At 51.0% G+C, this 21,749-nt stretch overlaps 1 protein-coding gene and 1 long non-coding RNA gene across 3 annotated transcripts; one reads left to right on the top strand and one right to left on the bottom strand.

The window, feature by feature from the left end:
* Nucleotides 1-97: 97 nt before the first annotated feature.
* Nucleotides 98-3,822, bottom strand: LOC124233209 (uncharacterized). 2 transcript variants are annotated; one of them, XR_006887004.1, is made up of 4 exons: nucleotides 3,687-3,822; nucleotides 2,971-3,154; nucleotides 1,255-1,312; nucleotides 98-1,009 (listed from the first exon to the last, which is right to left on the bottom strand). It is a non-coding gene; the product is annotated as an uncharacterized LOC124233209 (long non-coding RNA). The 2 variants fall into 2 exon arrangements; XR_006887003.1 differs by lacking the exon at nucleotides 2,971-3,154.
* Nucleotides 3,823-14,749: 10,927 nt separating this feature from the next.
* Nucleotides 14,750-15,695, top strand: LOC124233207 (interferon-induced transmembrane protein 1-like). The gene is made up of 2 exons (XM_046650374.1): nucleotides 14,750-14,947; nucleotides 15,510-15,695. Exons 1-2 carry the CDS (start codon nucleotides 14,750-14,752, stop codon nucleotides 15,693-15,695), a joined length of 384 nt encoding a protein of 127 aa, XP_046506330.1.
* The last annotated feature ends 6,054 nt before the right edge of the window (nucleotides 15,696-21,749 follow it).

The following is a 21,749-nucleotide window of genomic DNA, read 5'->3' as shown; positions in this document are numbered from 1 at the left end:
AGTTATGCGTGGGCTCCTGCCCTGGTGTGCGAGGTGAGTTGGGGGGGTGGGGCGCCGAGGCCCGGGCTGCGGCCGGAAGTGGGCCAGCGTGTGCGAGGTGAGTTGGGGGGGGGCCTCCCGGAGGCCCGGGCTGCGGCCGGAAGTGGGCGGGGCGCTGGCTCGGGGCCCACGGGCCCTAAAAGGTCAGCGGAGATTTGCGTGACAGAATCAGAGCATGAGCGCAAGGCACCCAGCCGGTTGGTTTGGTCATCCGGGGGCTGCTTTGGGGGTGCCCCCCCTACTCTGCGCTGAGACCCTGCTGAGAAAGAAGGGGAGGCAGAGATAGGGAATGTGTCCTCGGCCTGTGACCCGTGACCTCTGCTGGGACAGAGAGCCCGGCTCAGAAAAGCGGGCACAGGTGGCCCCCGACATTACCCTTGCGCTCTGAGCCCTGGCGAGGCTGCCCCCAGCCCCCTCAGTTGGAAGGCAGCTCCCTCCACCTTGCCCTGAAGACTTCTACCCCGTGAGCCTGCCTGGCGGGCAGAGGCGGCGGCACCCTGCTTGCGGGGTGAGAGTTCGGGGACCCGCACCCCGTAGACCAGGGGCCAGCTGGAGGGAAGAGCTGGGGGACGCTGCCTGCGGCTCGCCCCTTGTTTCCCGACTGTTCTTTTGAGGACGTTTTCCTCGTGAACCGCCTTAGAAGATGGAAACAGTGTCACCCCCTGGAGCAGAGAGCAAGTTTGTCTCCTGTCCAGTTTAATTACCATAGTGTTTCCCTGGGGCAAAGGTCATGCTCAGCACAGAAGTGCCTGGTCCCCTCCCCCCAGCCCTCCTCTCCATGAACCATGCAGGCAGGTGTGGGCTGGCCCTGGCAGAGCCCCTGGGTGATGTGTCCTTACTGCTCCTGCTGTGAGGTGTCCACTGTCTGTCCCGGACCCTGGGCTTGTCTTCTGAAACTGCGGCAGGCTCACTTCTCAGCTTGCAAAGTAGGTGAAATCTCAGACCCTTCAGTGCTTCACGGAAGAACCCCCTACATTGTCCAAAGCATAGCTCAGGGCCCTTCCTCCAGAGGTGTTTGCTGCAGTCCCCAACAGCCACTCCTTCCCCCAGGCCCAGCCTTTGTCCTGATGAACTTGACCTGATGCTAAGCCAGTGGCCAAGCAAGCTGACCCTGGCTCGGGAGCGCCATCCATCAGGACGGGGCCAGGCCTGTGCTGGGGCCCAGGGCCCAAGACCTGCCTCAGTGGCATATTGATTACTTTGGGTTCAAGTTACCTGAAAAGCAGCCAGTGCAAGAAGGACACCTCTACACTGCTCTTTCCCTTCCCTGCACCTGGAAGCCAAGAGAGACAACTTTGTCAGAGAGTGAGGCAATTCAGGGCTAAGTCTACATAAACAAGCATTGTTCCTGTTTTTACTAATTTACTACCCCAAACCAAACTCAGATTAAATTCTTTACTAATTAAGCACCCAAACCTAAGTTTTTTTGTCCTGTCAAATCCTCACAAATTTATTCTTTCTTTACATAAAAAGATACAAAAGCTGCCTGCTTTTCGGTCACTCTCTGAGCATTATTTTAATGATCTCCCGTGCATATGTATTAAATTGGTATTTCTCCTGTTAGTTCGACATATGTTAATTTTATTATTAGTCCTGCCACAAGAACTCAAGATGGGTAGGGGACAGTTTTCCTCTCCTGGACACCTCCCCCACAAAATCAGCCCTGGGGGTGTCCTCCCGGGGCTGCCAGGCGGGAGCTTGGGGGTGGGAGTGGGGGCAGCTTTTGCTTCCTTAACACCCTGACATGGACAAGCCCACGTTGTATTCTGGGCCCCAGTTGGCTTCCGTCCTGTTTTCCAGCCCAGATCTTCCCTCAGCACTTTCCCCAGTTCAGGGTAACAGAAGTTACACTTTCAGATCCAACAGCAGCGTAGAGAGGCCCTGAGGCTGTGACAGCAGCATTCAAAATGCCCAGATCTGAACACCATCCCTTTCCCAATATCCGGTATTCCAGGAAAACATCACAGGACGGTAATTAATCCTTTCCCTCAGTAAGCTAAGCCTCAGAGAAATTGAACTGAAATTCCTAAGTTCAAGTCAAAAAATGTTCAAGTCCTAGGAAGGAAAACAATCCCAAACACGGGGAAAAACAGACCGTAGTCATGAAAACAAAGTCCCTGGCTCTGCTTCCCATTAGCAGCCACGTGATTTCCCGGCTCCTGCTCCCCCTGCGGCAGCGGGTGGATCCCAGGCGGGAAGGTGGACCATCCCACCCGCAGACCCGCCCAGGCACGTACTGGGAGCCAGCCTCTGTGTTTTGCTGCTTCCTGGCAGTAAGTTTGACATGAAACCCACAGTTTGAGGTTTTGCTTTAAGGATCCAAAAAGATTGTTTGGTTTTGAATCTTTCTCAGGGTCTTCTGTGCCTCCGCCCTCCTCTCCCTGTCTCCAGGGTTGGACCAACAACACCCAGAGTCTCTCTCCTTTAAAAAAGCCGGAGAGTCACTAGGATGACTGTGATGTTCACATCACCAGGCCCACACCCACAAAACTTAGAAAATGCATGTCCCCACTTCTCAGAGATCTTCCAGAAGAAAGCCCAGGGCTCCCCAGGAGTGGAGACTGGGGGCATCCAAGGGAGAAAGGAGAGACAGAGATGGAAACCCCCTGATGGTTCAGATGGTAACACAGCTCACAGCCCTGCTGCCTCAGCCAGAACCCCAGGTGGAGAGGATGGATGCCAGGCAGGACCCGGACGCCTCTGCCTGGGCCCCTCGCTCGCTTTGGCGCCGAGGAGGCCTGCCCTGCACCCTCACTCCAACGCCCTCATGTCAGGGAGCCCCAGGAAACGGAGCAGCTCCCCTGTACCTGGAGCACAGGGAGACTTTAAAGAAAAACACACAGTTGAGGAACAGAGTGTGGGCACTGAAGCATCACACCAGATGGACCCTCAGCTCTAAAAAGCCCTATTCACACAGTTAAAGACGCAAACCCTGAGCAGGAGTAACAGCCAAGTTTCAGTCCTGGGCACGCCCTCCACGTTAACTCCGTGTGTGGGGCCAGAACAGACACGGCCCAGGAATGGAACAGGAAGTCCAGGGCCGCCCGAATGCCGACGGAGCCCAGCGCAGTCACGGTGGACTTGTAGAGAAACAGGCTGGGATCTGTATGCAGATCTGAAACCATACAGGCACCAAAGAAAGGCTTTCTAAGACTGAAAATGCAGATGCAGCAAAAGAAAGGTGAATTAATTTGACTACGTAAACAGTTGTTTAAATCTGCATGACAAAAAACACTGTAAACAAAGGAAAAAGATCACTGAGAAACCAGGAGAACATATTCGGAACACACACCACAGACAGAGGGCTAATATCCCTCGTAGGTCAAGAAATCTGAAACCTTGAAGGACAAAGGACCAAAAGCTGAGCAAGAAAAATGGAGAAAAGACATGAACAGACAATCTACATTAAAAAAAAGTGACCCTCAAATATATGGAAAAAATATTAAACTCACTCATTAGAAAAATACAAATTAAATTGACTGAGATTTCACTTCTCACCTGTCAAACTGGCAAAAATTTTAAAATGTGACACACTCTGTTGGTGAAGCTGCTGGGAAGCCAGCCCACTCCTGCATCTCTGGGGGATGCAAACGGTACAATTCTGGAGGAAATTTGCTCCTACCTAGCAAAAATACACGTGCACTCACCTTACACCAAGCAATCCCATTTTAGGAATCTGCCTCACCATACGTCTCCGACAATGTGGAAGTACACATTGCACAAGGGCGTGTTGTCTGCAGCCGCAAAGGGCAAGGAATGACAGGTACCGCCAAGGCTACTTGGTTGTTTAAGCAATCAAAGTTTATCGCTAAAGGGAAACAGAACAAGGAGCAGGGATAAAGGGGAACAACAAATCGGCACTTACAACATCTGCACCACAATCAGCCGGGGAACTCCCCATAGTTTGTACGGCAGCCAGGAGCACTGATTGTCTGGGTCTGAGGCAAAGCGTCCTCTCCTCAGCGAGACTCCCAACTGTTCTATGTCTGTGACTCCCTTTTATCCTAAGGTTTCTCTAGGTTCTGACTCAAGGTTGTAGACATTTGGATATTTTGAGTTATTTCTTCTTGTTCCCATGAATGGGATGTTTCTACACTCCAGTCAGGTGCCCGTCGGGGTGGCCAGCCCAGACAAGGAACATGATGCAGGACATATTCTTTGTAACTTGTGCCTTAGAGTCAAGGCCGAAGTGGCCGTCTTTGGCCCCGAAACCAGACACGTTCCTTCGTGTAGGGACCAGGCCCAGCGTCCTTGGAAGGCGGGAAGGTCAATGAACTCTGTACACGTGTCCATTGCAACGCTTTTGTACTTGCAAAACATTAGAAGAAACTAAATGTCTGCTCGTAAAAGATGGTTGAATAAATCGTGGTTGGTGCACACAGTAGAGTACTAAGCAGCTGGGAAAAAGAATGGGGCAGATGGCTATAAACTGATGCATGGTTCCCAGGCCACGTCTCAAGTGAGAAAGCAAAGCACAAAAGCTCATCTGAGTGCACAGCCTTTAATCTGAGAAGGAAAGTGATAGGAGAAAACACATGTGTGTGCGCTCACTTGTGAAAATGCAGTACAGGAAGGAGAAACCACAGGTGAAGAGAGTGGTTGCCTACCAGGGTGGGAGGGGGCAGACGTCTCTGGGTCTCTCTTTTTATAGAAATTCACCAGCTGGAACCAAAGTAATGCTTCACATACCCGAAAACAAACAAGAAACTTAAACCTCTCAGGACTGGGGAAAATTTGAGATGGAATCCACACCTAAGAGATAAATCCAACGTCACGACCTGGCCTGCACGCGGGGAGGCAGAGGGGGGAAGGGCACCACTGTCGCCGTGGAGACGGCAGCGGGAGGGGATGTGGGCTGGAGACCAAGGAGCTGCCGGTGCATGTTGTAGTTAGCAATGGGGTTTCCTCAGGGCGATGCTCTAGAAATTCTGAACCTCTTTTACCTGCCGTTGGGGACTGAACAAATATGTCAATCTTTGTAAAAAAGAGCTGGATTCTCTCTGTTGCAGAACGACGTCAGGAGTAGGAAGGGGAGGCCTTGCACGAGCCCCACAGAGTCATATGGGAGTCTCAGGGGTCAGCATGAACTCGCAGCTTTTAGTCTGTATCCAGAAACACAGGGACCAACAGATGTCTGTGTGTGTGGAGTAGTATGCGTGCATGCATTTCCCATCTCTGTGGAGAGGGCCCAGCAGCCACAATGCCCGCAGCAAGGAGCACATCTGCACCCAGATCCGGGCTCCTCAGACCGTCCTCCAGTGAAGGAACCAGGGTCCTCTGGAGAAATGGCCAGTTCAGGCCCAGGGAAGGAGATGCCCAAGGTGGGCCTGGACCGTCTTGTGCGCTAGAACGTAAGGCAGTGCTCAAAATCACAAACAAAACCAGAGAAAGGCTGTGAAAGAGCGCAGGAGGCAACCCGGAGGAGCTCCGAACAGCAAACTCTGGAGCTGTTTCAGCAACAACGTGGAAAGCGCTGGATTGTGGGCCAGAGAATAAAGTGAGTATCTGTATGTCCTTCCTGATCTAAGCAAGACAATGGTTAAATAAACAAGTGGAGGGTGAGGGACAGCTCCTCCCGACTGCAGAATTCCAGCGAATCAACGTGGACGGAGAGAGGAAAATGAAACCACCCTCGGGCAGACTCTGCAGTGGACATGCTGTGGACAGGATCCACCAGGGGACACGGAATTCATAGGGGAAAGCTTGAAGGGAAATGCAGTTTGCATAGTCTTAAATACACTGATTATTAATTATCTACAATATATTATCCCACTATATTAATTATCTACAAAGAAAACAGTAATTTTATGTGGAGACACCCAGTAGACACCACCTACCCAGTGATCAAGGTCAATGTCACCAGTAGTAACACATCAGCATCGTGAGCTCCGTGACGTGACGCCGAGAGGGTCTCAACAGCATTTCCGCAGTGTTGTTGCCAAAAACACATAACCTCACTGCAAAAGTGAGAGCCCCCCGAATACACAAATCGAGGGACGCTCTGCAAAACAGCCGATGGTACTTTTCAAGTGTATTAAGATCATGAATGAGAAGGAGAGATTGAAGGGGTTTTACGGGCTGGCGGAGGCTGAGAGAAATAACAACTAAATGCAGCGTGGGATCCTGGAACAGAAAAAGGACATTTGGGAAAAACTGGTGAAGCACGAATGAGGTCCTCGGCTTAGCTGACAGTATGGCGCCAGTGTTGGCTCCTGCTGTGATCGGGAACCACGGGTGAGATGTTGTCAGCAGGGAATCTGTGAGGGAGGAACAGCAGCTCTCTGAACTATTCTTGCAATTTTCCCATATGTCTTAAATTGCTTCAAACCACAAAGCTAGACAAAAATCAATGTTAGGCACGTTGAAATAAATAGCTGCTTTCCAGCTGTGTGACCTTGGGCAGGTTACCTAACATCTCTGTGCCTCCATTTCCTCTTCTAAAATAAGGAAAATAACAGCAGCCCTCTCATCAGGTTGTTGTGAGGATTCAATCTATTGATATATGTACCACATTGAGAGCAGTGCTTGGTGCAGACTCAGTACCCTGGAAGTGGCAGCATATATCACTCTTAAGATGACCAGCAGTGTAAACTGGCCCAACTGAGGGCAGGTTAGTGTATTGGAAGGCCCTTCGAGAGCTGTCCCCAGAGGTGACGTGGAGGAGTGAAGAGATGGGAAATGCAAGATAAAGCTGAGAGATGCAGGGGCAAGAGGCAGAAGTGCACATGTGTCCTGGAACAGGAGGAAAAAGGAGATGGAGGGGAAGACTTGAAACAGTGAAGAAAGAGTGAAGACAGACTTCCCAGAGTTAAAGAAAGATGGAGGGCCTCAGACTGGAAGACCACGAAGAGGCAAGATGAGAAATAACCCACACTTTGATGCACGGCAGTGAAGTTTACGAGTCTCAAAGAAAAGTTTCCGGAGAGGGAAAGTTCCACAGAGAAAAACAGGTCACCTATGTGGAACAAGAATCGCAATGACACCAGATTTCTCACGCACCAGGTGAGAAGACTATATGGTGGTATTTTAAAGTATGGAGAGAAAAAAAAATCTAGAATTTACTATCCAGCCAAATTGTCTTTCAAATATGAGCATAATAAAGACATTTCCAGCAATCCTCAGAATGTGTCCCTCCCAGACACCTGCACTGAAACCATTCTCGGAGGAGAAACCAGAAAAGAAAAACTAACCCAGGAAAAGCTGTGAGCTGCCGAGGAAATGAGCGGGCAAATGCCTTTGCAGAGTCTGTCCCTGTCTCAGGACCAAACCACCACCAACGAAAAGGACGCAGGTGAAGGAAATGCAGCTGTACAAACCCCAATAAAATTCTAGGTGAAACCGGTGTGGGGGGAGGGGACGAAAGGGACGCAAGAGGAAATGCCGAGGAGCCCGTGGCCGGGGGTCTTGTGCTCAGAGCAGGTCCTGAGAACAACCATCACAAAACATACCCAGACCATGCTGTGTCCACCACCCACAACATGTCTTGGCACAAAGTAGGCACTCAATAAGTATGTGTTGAATAAGTGAATGAGTGTAATTTCTTATAAAAGTTATAAAATAAAATGTAACCTGTCCCGTGAAAACAATAAGAAAGACAAAAGAAAAAGGGGAGCAAATCGTAAATATAAAAAATGCAACAGAAATAAGTCCTATTGTTACAACATATGAATTAAAAGACAGACATCCAACAAGAGATACAACTTAAGAAAAGATCCAGAAACATGGAGAAATCTCAGTCTCTGAAATTGGGTTTGGGATTCCAGGCGCTTCCAGAATCATCAGGAGCCTCCTGGGTGAGTTATGATCCCAGACCTGGAATCAGCTCTGCGCCCAGCACCCAAAGGTCAACAGACAAGATAACATGGTTGAGGATCAGCAGGAAAAACAGACAATAGAAACTCTGGATACTGGAATTTCCAGGTAATAACCCAGCTGTGTCGACGATGATCTTGGAGGTAAAAGGCAAACTTGAACATTTTAGCATGGGATGGGAAACCATAAAAAGTGACACTGCAGATCTGAAAAGGACCTAAATAGAAATTCTAGGACTGCAAGATAGAGTAACCAAACTTAAGGGCTCAGTGGATGGGCCAGCAGCACATGGAACACGGCTGGAGAGGACATACACCTGGGTCCCCGGATCTTGTTCCCAGGCTGCTTCCAGGGGAGGGGGATGCTGCCAGCTCAACGGCTTCCCTCTGAGAAGAAGACGGACGAGATGGCAGCGTTCAGACAGAAGCACAGAGGCAGTGTGAGAAGCAGACAAGAGTGTAAGAGATCCTGAAGACGGAGTGACAACTTTTAATGTATGGTTAGTTGGAGTTCCAGAAGGAGGGGGGATGGAGAAGGGGGAAAATCAATATCTGAAACTATAATGATGAAAATTTTCCAAAACCCTCGGCAGACATTGACACGCAGATTTAAGAAACCGGAGAAGTCTCTCCCAGAATAAATAAAAATGAATGCACACCTCAACACATCGTAGTAAAATTGCAGAAAAGCACAGTTATAAACAAAATCATAGACAGCCTGATAAAAACACAGGTTTCCTAATAAGGGCAAGGATGACGTCGGTGGCTGACCTCACAGAAACAGCTGAAGCAGAAGACAGTGGGATGGTATCTTCAGCGCCAACCTCCACTTCTACACCAAGTGAAACTGCGAGAATGGAGGTGAAATACAGATATTTTCAGGGAAACAAAGACCGAGGACTCCGGCCATTCAGCCCACTGAAGGCTGAAGGGAGCTCATCACACCAAAGGAAAACGGTCTGGACAAGAATGAGCCAGAGGGAGGGACGAAGAGCAAAGAAACCTGTGTGTACGTGGTCGGTATAAACAAGAATTAGTTGCACCCGGCGATGATGGCAACATCTCGATGCATTAGGACATGAAAATTGAAGAGCACAGCTAAGTGGCATGATCAGGAGGGGGGCCATGGGATCAAGGGGCTCCGAGGACCCCCCGTCATTGAGCAGGGAAAGGCACCCTAGGGTCTCCAATGCTGAGAAACCAGAGTTATGTCGTAATTTATAGGGTAAGCACTAAACTAACAGGAAAAGAGTGGAATATTCAAGCTCTTGGATGAAATCATCAAGTAACAAACATCAGACAATGTGGAGATGTTGTCAGTATCAGCAGGACAGTCTGCGAGGTTGCTGCATGCAAAGCTCCTGTTACAAACGTTGGTTGATTTCTGTCGCCGGCCAGTGGTCATCAAACGTAAGGAAGGGGCCGGACTTCTCGGGTAGGTTGACTGCCGAAGCGGCCCTGAGTCTCCACTCCCCCCAACAAGGGCCTGGATGTGGGGCTGGGAGTCACTGCGGCCAGTTTTCAGTAATCCACACTTGCTCCAGTTAGTGACTGTGGTGAGAGTGTGACGTGGGCCAGTTCCAAGACTGGACCTCAGGAGTCCCTGCGTGCTTCTACTCTCTCTGGGGACCCTGCCATGGCTGTAAGGACACCCTGGGGTAACTTCTTGGAGGATGAGAGATCCCCGGTCAGCTGGACCAGGTCAGCTGAAACTCCTAGAGATTTCATGCTTTTGAGCAAAAACAAGCATTTATTGGTTTGTACCACTGAGGTTTTGTGGGTGTTTATTATGCAACTTTATTGTGGCAACAGATAATTGCTGCAACCTAATTCATCACTGGGGACATGAAAATTAAAACCAAAAGGAGATGGCACTACACAACTCCCAGAGTGGCTGCCCGTCGAGACGGGGGCCCCTCAGGGCCTGTTGTGGGGGGTGCGTTGCAAAAACCACTGTGGAAAGCAATCTGGCCCGGTCCCCTGATGGGAGACACATATATCCAACGACCCAGTACACATTCGACAGAAACGCAAATTCAACGTAGGAGAGGCGCGTGCACACAGGGGCCTGAAGCAGCATTGTTCCCAGGAGCCACAAGCTGCAAGCAACGCAGAACATCCACAGTGGAACAGATGAGCTGTGGTATGTTTATATAATGGAAAACAAGACAGAAATTAGGATAAAGGATCTTTAGCAACCCGGGTGAGGCTCACGGATGCAATGTTGAGTGAAGGAATGGAGGCATCGAAGAAAACACACAGTATGGCTCCATTTACAGCAGTTCCAAACAAGCAACATTAAACCATAGTGTTCAAGTTTCTCTTACACACAATCAGGTTTGGTTTAACCCACACTTAGGGGTTAAAACTTGGATGAAACGCAGGAGTGTGCTCACCACAGAAGTCCAGAGAGGGGTGACCTTCATGGGAAGGGAGGCTCGGTGCAGGAAAAGCTGGGCAGCTGCCCTCCAGGATATTGGCAATGTATTGGTCTTTGACTTGGGTGGTATTTTCATACGTGTTTGCATTTTAGCAATTCATTAGGCAGTGCTCTTTATGTTTTATGCCCTTGGCTGTATGTTTGCTAAATTTCACAATAAGGAAAGGTTTAAATTATTCTCACCCAATAACACAGACTCTGAATATATCAGGCAATGGCCGATGGAAATGTTAGGAAAACGGACTCCTCGGTAATTGTGTTTCTGAAGTCACCAAAATCCTGCCGGGAAAAGGTTTGGAGAACACGTGGAGCCAAGGCTAGAATCTCAATGGATGAGAGACCAAGCTGAGCCTAGAGGTGGCTGCCACAAGGAACAGTGCACCAGTCAGGGTGGGCTGGGCCAGGCTGTGTAACAAACAACCCCAAATACACGTCCTGTTCTTGCTACTCCCCCAGTAAGTGTCAGGTAGGGACTCTGCTTCCCACAGTCGTGCGGGGACCAGCTTCCACCTTGACCTGCGCCTCCACACCCACTGCAGCAGAAGGAAGGACACTCGGTGGGTCACACCCTGGATTTGCCCAGATTTGAAGGTGGGGGGAGATGCAAGCCCAGCAGCTGCTCCAGAGAGCCAAGCATCTGGTGACGAGTGCCAATGATGGCCACCTTCAGACACCTGGTCACAAAGAAATTGGGGACTCTCCTTCCTGTATGCAAAATACCCCCTCCCCCCACAGCCATCCCACCCTCTCCTCCAGTCTCGTGAAGATCAAAGTGGATGCAGCGTCCTGGATCAGGCAGCGACGTCCGGCAGGCACTGGAGAACTGAGCAGCTTTCCCAGTCCCCTCTCACCCACGAAGAGTTGGGGTCACAGTCTCTTTGGGTCTAGGCTGTTTTGGGAGAGGGGGCACTACAACTCCTTCATATATTGAATCAGCTTTTAAAAATTTGATTTAACTTCAGGCAGGTTCCTGTGCCCATCGTTACACCCATAGCTCCTTTTTCCCCACAGTTCTAGGGTACCGCTCGGTTCTCAGCCCAGCTCCGGACTTGAAGGCAGGGGCTGGGACTTGTCGGGCTTGATGCGCGAGCCACACCCGCGATTCCCCTCCTTCAGCATTGCTGAGTTTTACACCTCGGGAGCCTGTAATTTTATCTTTTACTGGCTGCAGTTGGAAAGCTGTCATCTCTTCTGAGGCTGCAAGGCTCCACTCTGGATTTTCTCCACATCCTTTCATTCTTGCTCACCCACCAGGCGATTCTCTCCTGAGCTCACGAAGCCCAAATACACAGCCGACAGCGAACAGCACGATGACGGTTTGCTGTCCAACATCTTATTCTAGGGCAGATCAAAAACTGAATCCCAAATATCACAGGGAGCCATTTAACCACCAATTTCCTCACTGCTTGTATTAGGCTGGGCTCTCCAGAGGAACAGAACCAGGGGGTATACAGAAAGAGAGCTATTACTAGGAACTGGCTCGCGTGGTTATGGGGCCCATGATCTGCTGTCAGCGAGCTGCAGGCCCATGGAGTCCATGGCGTAGCTCTGGCTCGGGTCTGAGTCTGAAGGCAGGAAAGGACGGATGTCCCAGCTCACAGGCAGTCGGGCGGAGAGAGCGCATTCTCCCTCACTCCTATTCTATTCAGGCCTCCTAAGGAATGGACAAGGGCCACCGCACCGGGGAGGACGGTCTGCTTCACTCAGTCCATGGTTCAAACATTAATCTCATCCAGCAAACCCTCGGAGAGGTGCCCAGAGTCCTGTTTGGCCCAAAGTCTGGGCCCTGCGGCCCCGGTAACTTTCCTTACCCGGGTCGCTCTCTCCGGCCTCGAGCAGAGCCCCCGCTGCCTGGCAGCTGGCTCTGGGCCAAGGCCACGTGTTCCACGTCTGCACTTGTGGTGGTGTTTCGCTGTGTCGGTCAGCGCGAGCCAGACTGTGCTGGGGTGGTAAACGAGCCTGACTCTCAGCGACTTCAAGGCAAGCTTTATTTCCTGCTCCTGCGAGCGCTCAGTGTGGGTCCAAGTAAGGCCCTCGCCCAGGGGCCCCAGGCGGACTCCCCTAACGTGGGCTTCCATGGTTGCCACAGGAAGTGTGGCAAGTCTCTTGTCGCAGCGAGCCCCCAATCACGTCTGACTTCAAGGTGGCGGGGAAGTGCCTTCCGTGCACTTGCGCAGGAAGAGGAGAGCAGGTGTCCTGGTGAACAGCACAAATAACTATTGCAGAGTCAAGTGGATGAGTTCAGGGAACTGGCGGGTTTACAGAGGACAGTGGGAGATGACCTGCAGGAGGCGGCCAGGAGCCAGGAGGGTACCTCCAGCACCCCTAGGCTCCACATATTGGATAAGTGGGTGTGGAAGAGAACCCAGCCTCCCCCTGAAACTCACAGAAGAAGACTTTCCACCCTTATTTCTATGTAAAGCAAAATTCTGTTTGTACCCTCCTCCATCTTGGCCAGTAAGGGACCCTGTCGAGACTTCCTTCTTCTTTGAAATGCTAACTCCCACGACAAGACAGGGAGGAGGGCACTGGGGGCCTCAGAAGCTCCAGGAGAGAGCTAGGAGGGAACCCTGACCTGGGAGGGCTCTCAGAGAGCAGAGCGGGAGGGACGAGAAGGAGCCAGAGGGGATGATCCACGTGGAAGGGGCTACAGAGGGGCTGTGGTGCAGGGGCTGGCGTAGGACGCCCGATGTCTCTGTTCTGTTAGGGGAACAGTGCAGTGGTCATTGCAGCTAAATCACAGGAACTACCTGACCACAGGTACCACCTCTCTCTGCTCTGATGTCCTCATCTTTCCGTGGGGTGGACGGAGGCAGGAAGGAAAGCATGTAATTTCAGGAAGGCCCTGGCCAATGGGGGGTACTGCCTCCTCCCAAGGCTCCTCTGAGCGATCTGCTTTCTGGGTACCCCTGGATCCTTCCTCTCAAGCTCCTTGGCCCTTATATAAAATGATGGGGGATGGGGGGGGGTGGGGCTGCACAAGTATGCTTGCCCCGTGCTCCAGAGCTGCTGCCAAATGCCCTGGAGTCCTCCTGTCTCCCACCACAGCCACCTCCTCACATCACAGAGCGCCCAGTGTTCCTGTTCCTGGGGGACCCTGGGGAGAGGGCCTGGAAGGCTCCTTGGGGGCAGGCAACGCAGACTGCTGGGTCCTGATCTGCAACCACGAAATGTAACTGAAAGTTCAGTCTCTTAACCCAATGCCAACCCAAATAAGGAGAACACGGACTTGAGTGAAAAAGGAAAGGCTTTTCTTTCTTTGCCAGGCAGAGGGAGCACAGCAAGGGCCAGTGCTTCAAAAGTTGCTAGCTCCCTTTTAAGAAACGGGTGGGGGTTTTTATTTGGGGTTTTAGGTAGGGGAGGGGGCGGTGGCCTTCTTGGTCAGCATTTCCCATCGGCCTGTGTCTGGGGCTGCTCCCAGCAGAGGAGACAAAGGATTTCTCAGCTGAGTGTCCCTGGATGTATGTCTCCGTGGTGGAGGGTACACTCTGGCGTCAGGAAGCTGAGGAGTTGGGCCCGGGAGGTTTCAGTTTCCTGATGTTCTCTGGACGTTAGTTTCTCTGTAAAAGAAGCTCGAGGGCCTGTGATGAGCCGCAGCTTTAGTGGGAGCCCAGTGCCAGCCCACCGGGGCTTGAACAATGTGTAACTTCTATTTGTTGGTAAAGCCCAGGGAGTCACAGGTTAAAGAGACAGACGTTTACACATGAGTATAACTAAAGACCCAGCGACCTGGGAATGTGTGCTTCTAGTTTTAACCCCATGCATGCTGGGGTCACTGTAGGGGAACTGATAGCAGGGATGGTATCAAGTAAGAGCGTGTCACAGCAACACCCAGACCCCACCTGCGGCCTGGAGGCAGAAGGAGGAAAGAACAACAGACTTCAGAGAGGAGGCGTGGAACTGCCCAGGTGTGGGCTCTGGGGGTGGGGGTGGAGGGACTCCCTCGGGGCCTGGAGTGTGGAGTCCCAGTGAGGGCCTGGTGGGGGCCCTGCCTGGGGACAGTGAGGTTCTGCAGCAGGCTTGGGGCTGGGCTGGGGGAGAGGATGGGTGACTGTCAGGCTGGGGAAACGTCCCCAGGGCCAATCCACAGCCCTAAAGGAAGAGGTGGGTCAGCAGAGACAGGACCTGACCTGACTGCCTGGGACAGGAAGCCCCCCTTAGACCACAGCCCTTCCTCCAACCCTGCCTGAGAGTAACTTGAGACTCAGTCATTTGTTCCACCTTCCTAGTTCCAGCCAATTCACCAATTTACGAAAGACCATGAAATAGAAGCTTCTGAGAAAGCAGAACTACTGAGTTGAGATGTGGAAAGGGGACCCAGAGATGGGGCCTGAGCTACACCAAGGACCATCCTCCTGCATCCGGTCCTCACTGCACAAATGATCATAGCTCCACATCGTGACCACACTTTCCAGCCCTTCTTCACTGGCTTCCAGATCATTGTCCCATAACATAAGACATGTCCGGGGACGAGAAAGGGGTGGTTGTGATGGGGGCACCCCAAGGCTCAGCTCCCATGACAACCACCGTGATCAACATCCACAGCGAGCCCCCCATTCGCGACCATGTCATCTGGTCCCTGTTCAACACGCTCTTCATGAACTGGTGCTGCCTGGGCTTCGTGGCATTTGCCTTCTCCGTGAAGATGGGTGGGTGCGTGGGGGATTCCCCAGAAAGTGTGTGTCTGCCGGCTAGGTCCCCACCCAGATGGCACCTGGGGTGTGGGAGGCCTTGTGTGTGTGTGTGTGTGGGTGCGCGCATAGATCACAATGAGGCTGCATGAGGTGCACAGCCATGGCCAGGGTCTGACTTTGTCCCCAGGACTCCAGGGAATTCCTCTATTGATCAAACGAGAAATTGCATCCCTCAGACTCAGGATGGGGCTCCAAGGATCTCTCAGAAGGAACAAAGGGACTCACAGGGAATGCTGCCCCATTGCGGGGGCGAGCAGCCAGTGAAGAGGCCAGAGCAGAGGGAGGAGGAGCCTGAGGCCTCCTGGAGAGGCTGAGTCTGTGAGGAAGGAGATGGAGGCCCAGATGGGAGGGCCCACGGGGCACGGTGCTGCTCAGGCTCCAGGGGACGGGACGGGGTGGCCCCATCTGGGTGAAGAGCAGGTGCAGGCCCCTCTGGGCAGGGACCAGGCAGGGAAGGACCTGAGTCACCTCAGCTGGCTCTCCCAGACCCCCTCCAGGTCCCTCTCACTGTGTCTTCTCCCCCAGTCTAGGGACTGGAAGATGGTGGGTGATATGACTGGGGCCCGGAGCTACGCGTCCACTGCCAGGAGCCTGAACGTTGCTGCCTTGGTCCTGGGCGTTGCTGTGACTATCGTTTTCATCGGTATTTTCGCTGCTAGCGCTAGTGTCATTTACTACCAGATTTCCGGGCATCCGGACGGTGACATCTAGCCGCTCACAGCCTGGCCCCGGCCCCATCTCACCTTGCTGGCCCAGCATCCTGAGCTGTTGGCCCTAACCCCTCACCCCACGCCTTTCCACAGCACCATGTACAGACATACCTGCCTACACCTGGATTCAATAAAGTTCACTTGCATGTGATGGTGCAGTGATGTCCCTGGGGGGGCCTGTGGAGAGTCCCCAGCTGCCCCTGAGACGGAGCCACCTCCTCCCTGCCCACCTGCTGTGCTGCTCTGGAGGGTGGGGCATGTCCTCAGGTTTTCTTGGTTACTGGCCTCCTGCTGGGAGCCATGGCTGGACCAGGGTCCTAGGATGGGTGTCCCTCCTTCCCCAATGTCTGCACCCTGTTGCAAGAGCACACTGTGTCCCCACTCCCACTGGCCCTCTCAGCTGGCTGGGAGCAGCGGTGCTGTGTCAATGCGGGCACTCAGACCCTGTGGGAAGTCATGGGTTTTGTATCTGTGGGCGAGGCTGATGGAGCCGCAGCCCTCCCAGCCCACCCTGGGCGATCCAGCTGCTGCTGCATCCTGCTGTTGCCTCGTCCAGCCCACCAGGCTCTGTCCTGGTGTCCTTGCTCCTCTGCAGGTGAGGGGTGGGGTCACCAGTGTCCTCAGGAGGGACAGGGGCCAGCTGGAGAAGTGAGGAGCAGCCATCCTCAGCGTTAAGCCCTTTCTAGTCCTGGCCAACTACCTGAACAAAACCGTGCCCTGACCAGGAGATCTGCTCCCTTACCTGGTTCCACGATGGCCCCTGGATGTGTGGGCACTTGGGGATGCCCCAGGGCAGACCTTGCCCACAACCAGCTGGGCAGGTGCAGTGAGGGCTGGGGAGGCCACAGCCCCCTATCCTCCCTGTGCACCGGGACCCCAGCTGTGGATCCTCCACACCCCTCAGCCACATCCTGTTATCTGACTCCAAAAGCAGTCCCCCAGCTCCAGAAGGTAGCTGGCAGATTGGGGTCCTCGGGGTGGGACGTGAGTGTGCACGAGGCACACCTCCTTTCCCCATCGTCCTCTGTGTGGGAGCACGCAGGAGGACAGGCCCAAGGAAGGTAGGTCCTGGGGGAGGAAACACTGCCAGACCCACCCCTCTGGGTCTGAGAGGGACTTACTCTGAGTTGGGAAGGACCTGGGGGTCAACTGATGACGCACAGCCCAGACCCCACTCAGGCGACCCCGACCCAGGCCCGGCAGACAGGGCCAGTCAGACCTTCCCGCATCTGACAAACCCTCTGTCAGCACGTCCACACCCTGAGCCTCTCGGTCCCACCTCCACCACCTGGCAGCACATCTCCTGTGTCCTCCTCACCTAGTGGGGCCTCGCTTTCCCACGTTTCCTGGCGCCTCCTCAGGGCGAGTGCCTCATCTCTCACTGTCCTGCCTGGGCTTCCATCCCGACTTCCAGGCTAGAGCATGTAATGCTGACCGGCAGGAGAGCTGGGGACACCCCACTCGCCAGGTGGAGGGTGAGGGCCATCACTCCGTGCAGGAAATGGTGGCCTCCTCTGCCCCAGGACTGATTCTGGGAGACGCCCACAGGGAAGCAGGGCAGTGCCAGTGGAGCCTGGAGGCCAGGGGATCAATGATCTCCTCCCAGCACGTGAGAGTGGCAGCCACAGGACCTGACCAGCAGAGGGTCCTAGAGACGTTCATAGACTGTGTCCCTGGGGGTGAAATAGAAGGACAGAAAACAGGATGCCCCTCAGCCTCCCCCAGCCGAGGAAGCAAGGATGGCAGACCAGGAAACTGATGCAAGAGCTCAATACAACTTGTTACCCTGGGCCTCTGTGGTGAACTGGTCTTCAGACCTGACCCCACAACTGAATGAGGGTAGAGCCCTCAGGGGGAAGGACGCTGTCACATCACGGCTGTGTGCAAAGGCCCATCCCTCGGGCTGCCCTCAGAGGAGCACATGGCTGGTCCTTGGTGATGGACCCTGAGGAGAAGGGCATCAAGACATGGTAGGAGTGTTGGACTCAGGGCCCAGGTCATCATCTCGACAGGCAAAGCATCATCCTGGCCCCTCTTTCATGTGGGGCACATGGGGGCCAAGGAATCGGAGGCCCCAGGCACAATCAAACTCTCAGGGGGGCCCCTGCCCCCTCGCAGCAGGCATTCCCCACTCCCTGAATGGGAACTGGAGTAGAAATAAATGGTAGTTGGCACATCCTCACATTGGGTCAATCTCCCCTTTCTAAACCAGTCTTACAGCTGGACCTGCCCTTGTGGTTCTTACTATGATTGCAAGAGGCTCTTCAGCAATAAGCCTCAGGAAACATGTGGAAGAAAAAACAGTTTATTACATACAAGTCCTGGAGTGTACAAGGCTCACCCAGGGCCATGCAACCAGGTCATGGGTAGAGAGAGAGAGAGATCCACTGGGGTCGAGGGTCCCAGACCAGCCTCCCGGTGCCCCAACTGGCTCGCACACCACCCAGACATCTGGGTCTCTTGCCCTGGGGCCTCCTCCAGGTTTCCAGGTTCTGATCATTTCAGCCCCTTCCCTTGATTCCCCTCAAGGGTGTCAGCCGCTTCCTGCAGTTACCACCCCTGGGCTGCCCCTAAATAGGGGCTCCCTGTCACGTGTTCCTAGGTCCGATCCTCCCTGTGGAAATACCTGGTGTGGTTCTGTGTTCCTTCTGCACCCACACTGACCCAGAAGGCTCTCCCACCTGCCTGAGCTGACGTTACACACATCAATGCAAATAATCCATTATCAATCTATAAATCAAAATTTGGCATAAGGTTGTTAAGAGCCAGGTCTGAGGACTATAGTATGAGACCTTCTGTCCCCAAGGAAGAAGGACAACTAAAGAAATGGGGTGTACAGGGCCGTTATACACCATCTTGGAACAAAGAGTAGCGATCACATGATAGCAAGGTCCCTTTTACAACAGTCACGAGATTGCTGAGCTAGCACAGCAGGTCAGTCATCACAGGGCAAGTGCTACACGTCAGTAATTAATCCTTAGTTCCCAAGAAGAGATGCTTATCCTCAAGGAAATGGCAATATGGGGCGAAGATATAGCCCTACCTTTAAGGACATCGTTCCTGTCTTTGGGGCACTGTGAATGTTTAAAGCAGATGTACAATGTCTGCTCAACAGGCCACATCAGGCCCTTTTGGAAAAACAAGTTCAGGCCAAATTAGTTTTAAACCAAATGGCTTCTTTATATACTCTAATATATCCTTTTGCTTGTCATTTATTCATCATTTCACTCCTTTTAATCTCTAATCATTCCAAGAAGGCATTGATGATCAAAACATTGTCTTTCATGCCAGCGTGGCTGCTGCCTGCCCCGGGTCTGTCATGTCTGTCAGTGGTAGGCTGTTATATTATTGATTTGCCCAGTTGTCCACGGTGGGGGGAAATAGTTGGATATCGTGGGCAAGCATAGAGGTATACATATTAATGGAGGAAGCATTTCATAGGCAATATAATTTTTCAAGTAATTTTAGATTGTCACACAAACATTGCACCTGTGTTTTTACAGGAATCCTCATTCTCACATTGTTTAAAATTATAGAACGGGTACAGTAACAATGATGACCATTCAATATTTGAAAAGAGTCGTTTTTAAAGTGAGTTCTTAGGCATGGTCTTTCTCAGAAAAGGAAATTCATGCAGGCTGGTAAGATCGATCGACCCCCTCAAGTTGCTGAGCACTCTTTGCTCCAGCCTGTATACCGGTTTCACAACACTGAGTAGAGAAAACAGTGACTGGTTTGAACATTACAAATAATACAAGAATTCTAAGGAGTAACAGAAATAGGAATGGCAATCTGGATTGAAAAAAGGGAACCAATACCTGAAAGGGGCCAACCGAATCAAGACTGGGTGTAGACTGTCTATGATAAGAGGTTAGCAAACACTTAATTAAAAAAATTAAAGATAAATGGAAGGACAACATCAAGAATAACTATAATAACTTCAAAGTCACCACAGAAAACAGAAAAAGTTTTGACAATAATAACCTAGATGGGGAAGAGGAAAGAGATGGAAACTACTTAGGCTAGGGGAATGAGAGGGTATCAGAAAATGGACTATCTCATCTATAAGATCTTTTATAAAAACCTCACAGTAACCACTAAACAAAAAATCAGAACAGACACACAAATGATAAATACTGAGAAAACCATCATAGACAACTTCCAAACTGGATTGGCAGTCCGAAATACATGGGCTGAGAAACAAGGGAAATACAGAACAACCAGCAAACAAGAGATAAAATGGCAGTATTAGCTCTCATATATCAATAATCACTCTAAATGTAGATGGATTGAAGTCTCCAATCAAAAGGCTCAGAGTGACAAGATGGATTAAAAAAGAAGACCCAACAATATGCTGCCTCCAGGCAACATATCTCAGCTTTACAGACAAACACAGGCTCAGGGTAAAGAGATGGAAGATGATACTCTATACTAATGGCAAAAACAAGAAAGGAGATGTTACTGTACTTATATCAGAGAAAGTAGACTTCAAGATGAAAAAGGCAATGAGAGTCAAAGAGGCACAGTATATAGTGATAAAAGGGACATTCCACCAAGACGACATAGCACATAAATATATATACACCTAACGCAGGAGCACCAAAGTACATAAAGCAACCATTAATAGGCCGAAAAGGAGATATTAACAGCAGCACAATAATAGAAGGGGACCTTAACATCCCACTCACATCAATGGATAGATCACATGGACAGAAAGTCAACAGGGAACTAGCGGAATTAAGCAGAAAACTAGACCAGATGGACTTCATAGATATATATGGAACATTCCATCCCAAAACAGCAGATTATACATTCTTGTCAAGTGCACGTAGAACGTTCTCAAAGATAGACCATATGGTGGGAAACAAGGCAAGCCTCAATAAACTTAAGAAGATCGAAATCATATCAAGCATCTTTTACGACCATTATACTGTGAAACTAGAAATCAACTACAAGAACAAAGCTGGGAAAGTGACAAGTATGTGGAGACTAAACAACATGCTACTGAACAACCAACGCATCCTTGAAGAAATTAAAGGGGAAATCAAACAATATCTGGAGACAAATGAAAGTGAAAATACACCATGCCAACTCATATGGGAGGCAGCAAAAGCGGTCCTAAGAGGGAAATTCATAGCAATACAGGCCCACCTTAGCAACAAGAAAAATCTCACATAAGCAATCTTAAACTACACCTAACAGAACTAGAAAAAGCAGAACAAACAGAGCCCAAAGTCAGCATAAGGAAGGAAATAATAAAAATTAGAGCAGAGATAAATGAAATAGAAACCAAACAAATAGTAGAAAGGCTCAATGAAACTAAGAGCCAGTTCTTTGAGAAGATAAACAAAATTGACAAACCTTTAGCCAGACTCACTGAGAAACAAAGAGAGAAGCCTCAAATAAATAAAATTAGAAACGAAAGAGGAGAAATTACAATGGATACCACAGAGATACAAAGGATTATAAGAGAATACTATGGAAAACTATATGCCAGTGATTTGGACAATCTAGAAGAAATGGATAGATTCTTAGACTCTTACAACCTCCCGAAACTGAACCAAGATGAAATAGAGAATCTGAAAAGACCAATTGCAAATAAAGAGATGGATACAGCAATAAAGAAAACCTCCCAAAGCGCAACCACCCAGGACCAGATGGCTTCTCAGCAGACTTCTACCAAACATTCAAAGAAGATTTAATACCTAATCTTCTCAAACCAGTTGATCATAGAGGCTCTTTTAAGCCTCTTTTGCTGCAACGTTGTATCAGGAATCTCAGATAGAACTTTATAGACCTCTCAAGGCCAGGAAAACCGAGCCAAGGACTTGTTATCAGACTCTGCTTGCAATACCTATAGATTTGAGTGAATTCCTTTCTTCTGTTGAGGTTCCCCAAAATATCCTGAGGTTCCTTGTGCCTGCCAGAGAAGTGCCCTTCTTTACTCACCTGGTAAGCTTGCCTCAAACCCTGTAAGCAAGGTGCCAGGCCAATATTTCCAGGTGGCTTTATTCCATAAATTCCAATCTTTGTCTCCTTCCTTCCTTCCTTCCTT

This window comes from Equus quagga, unplaced genomic scaffold, assembly GCF_021613505.1.
Source record: "Equus quagga isolate Etosha38 unplaced genomic scaffold, UCLA_HA_Equagga_1.0 160579_RagTag, whole genome shotgun sequence".
Classification (NCBI taxonomy): domain Eukaryota; kingdom Metazoa; phylum Chordata; class Mammalia; order Perissodactyla; family Equidae; genus Equus; species Equus quagga.
This window is presented reverse-complemented; position numbering and strand designations above follow the sequence as displayed.

Excerpts from the sequence above, each read along its gene's own strand:
- LOC124233207 (XM_046650374.1), top strand. The coding sequence starts at position 14,750 with ATGTCCGGGGACGAGAAAGGGGTGGTTGTGATGGGGGCACCCCAAGGC. Across the intron at positions 14,948-15,509 it reads CCGTGAAGATGGGTGGGTGC|TCTAGGGACTGGAAGATGGT; the intron begins GTGGGGGATTCC and ends CTTCTCCCCCAG.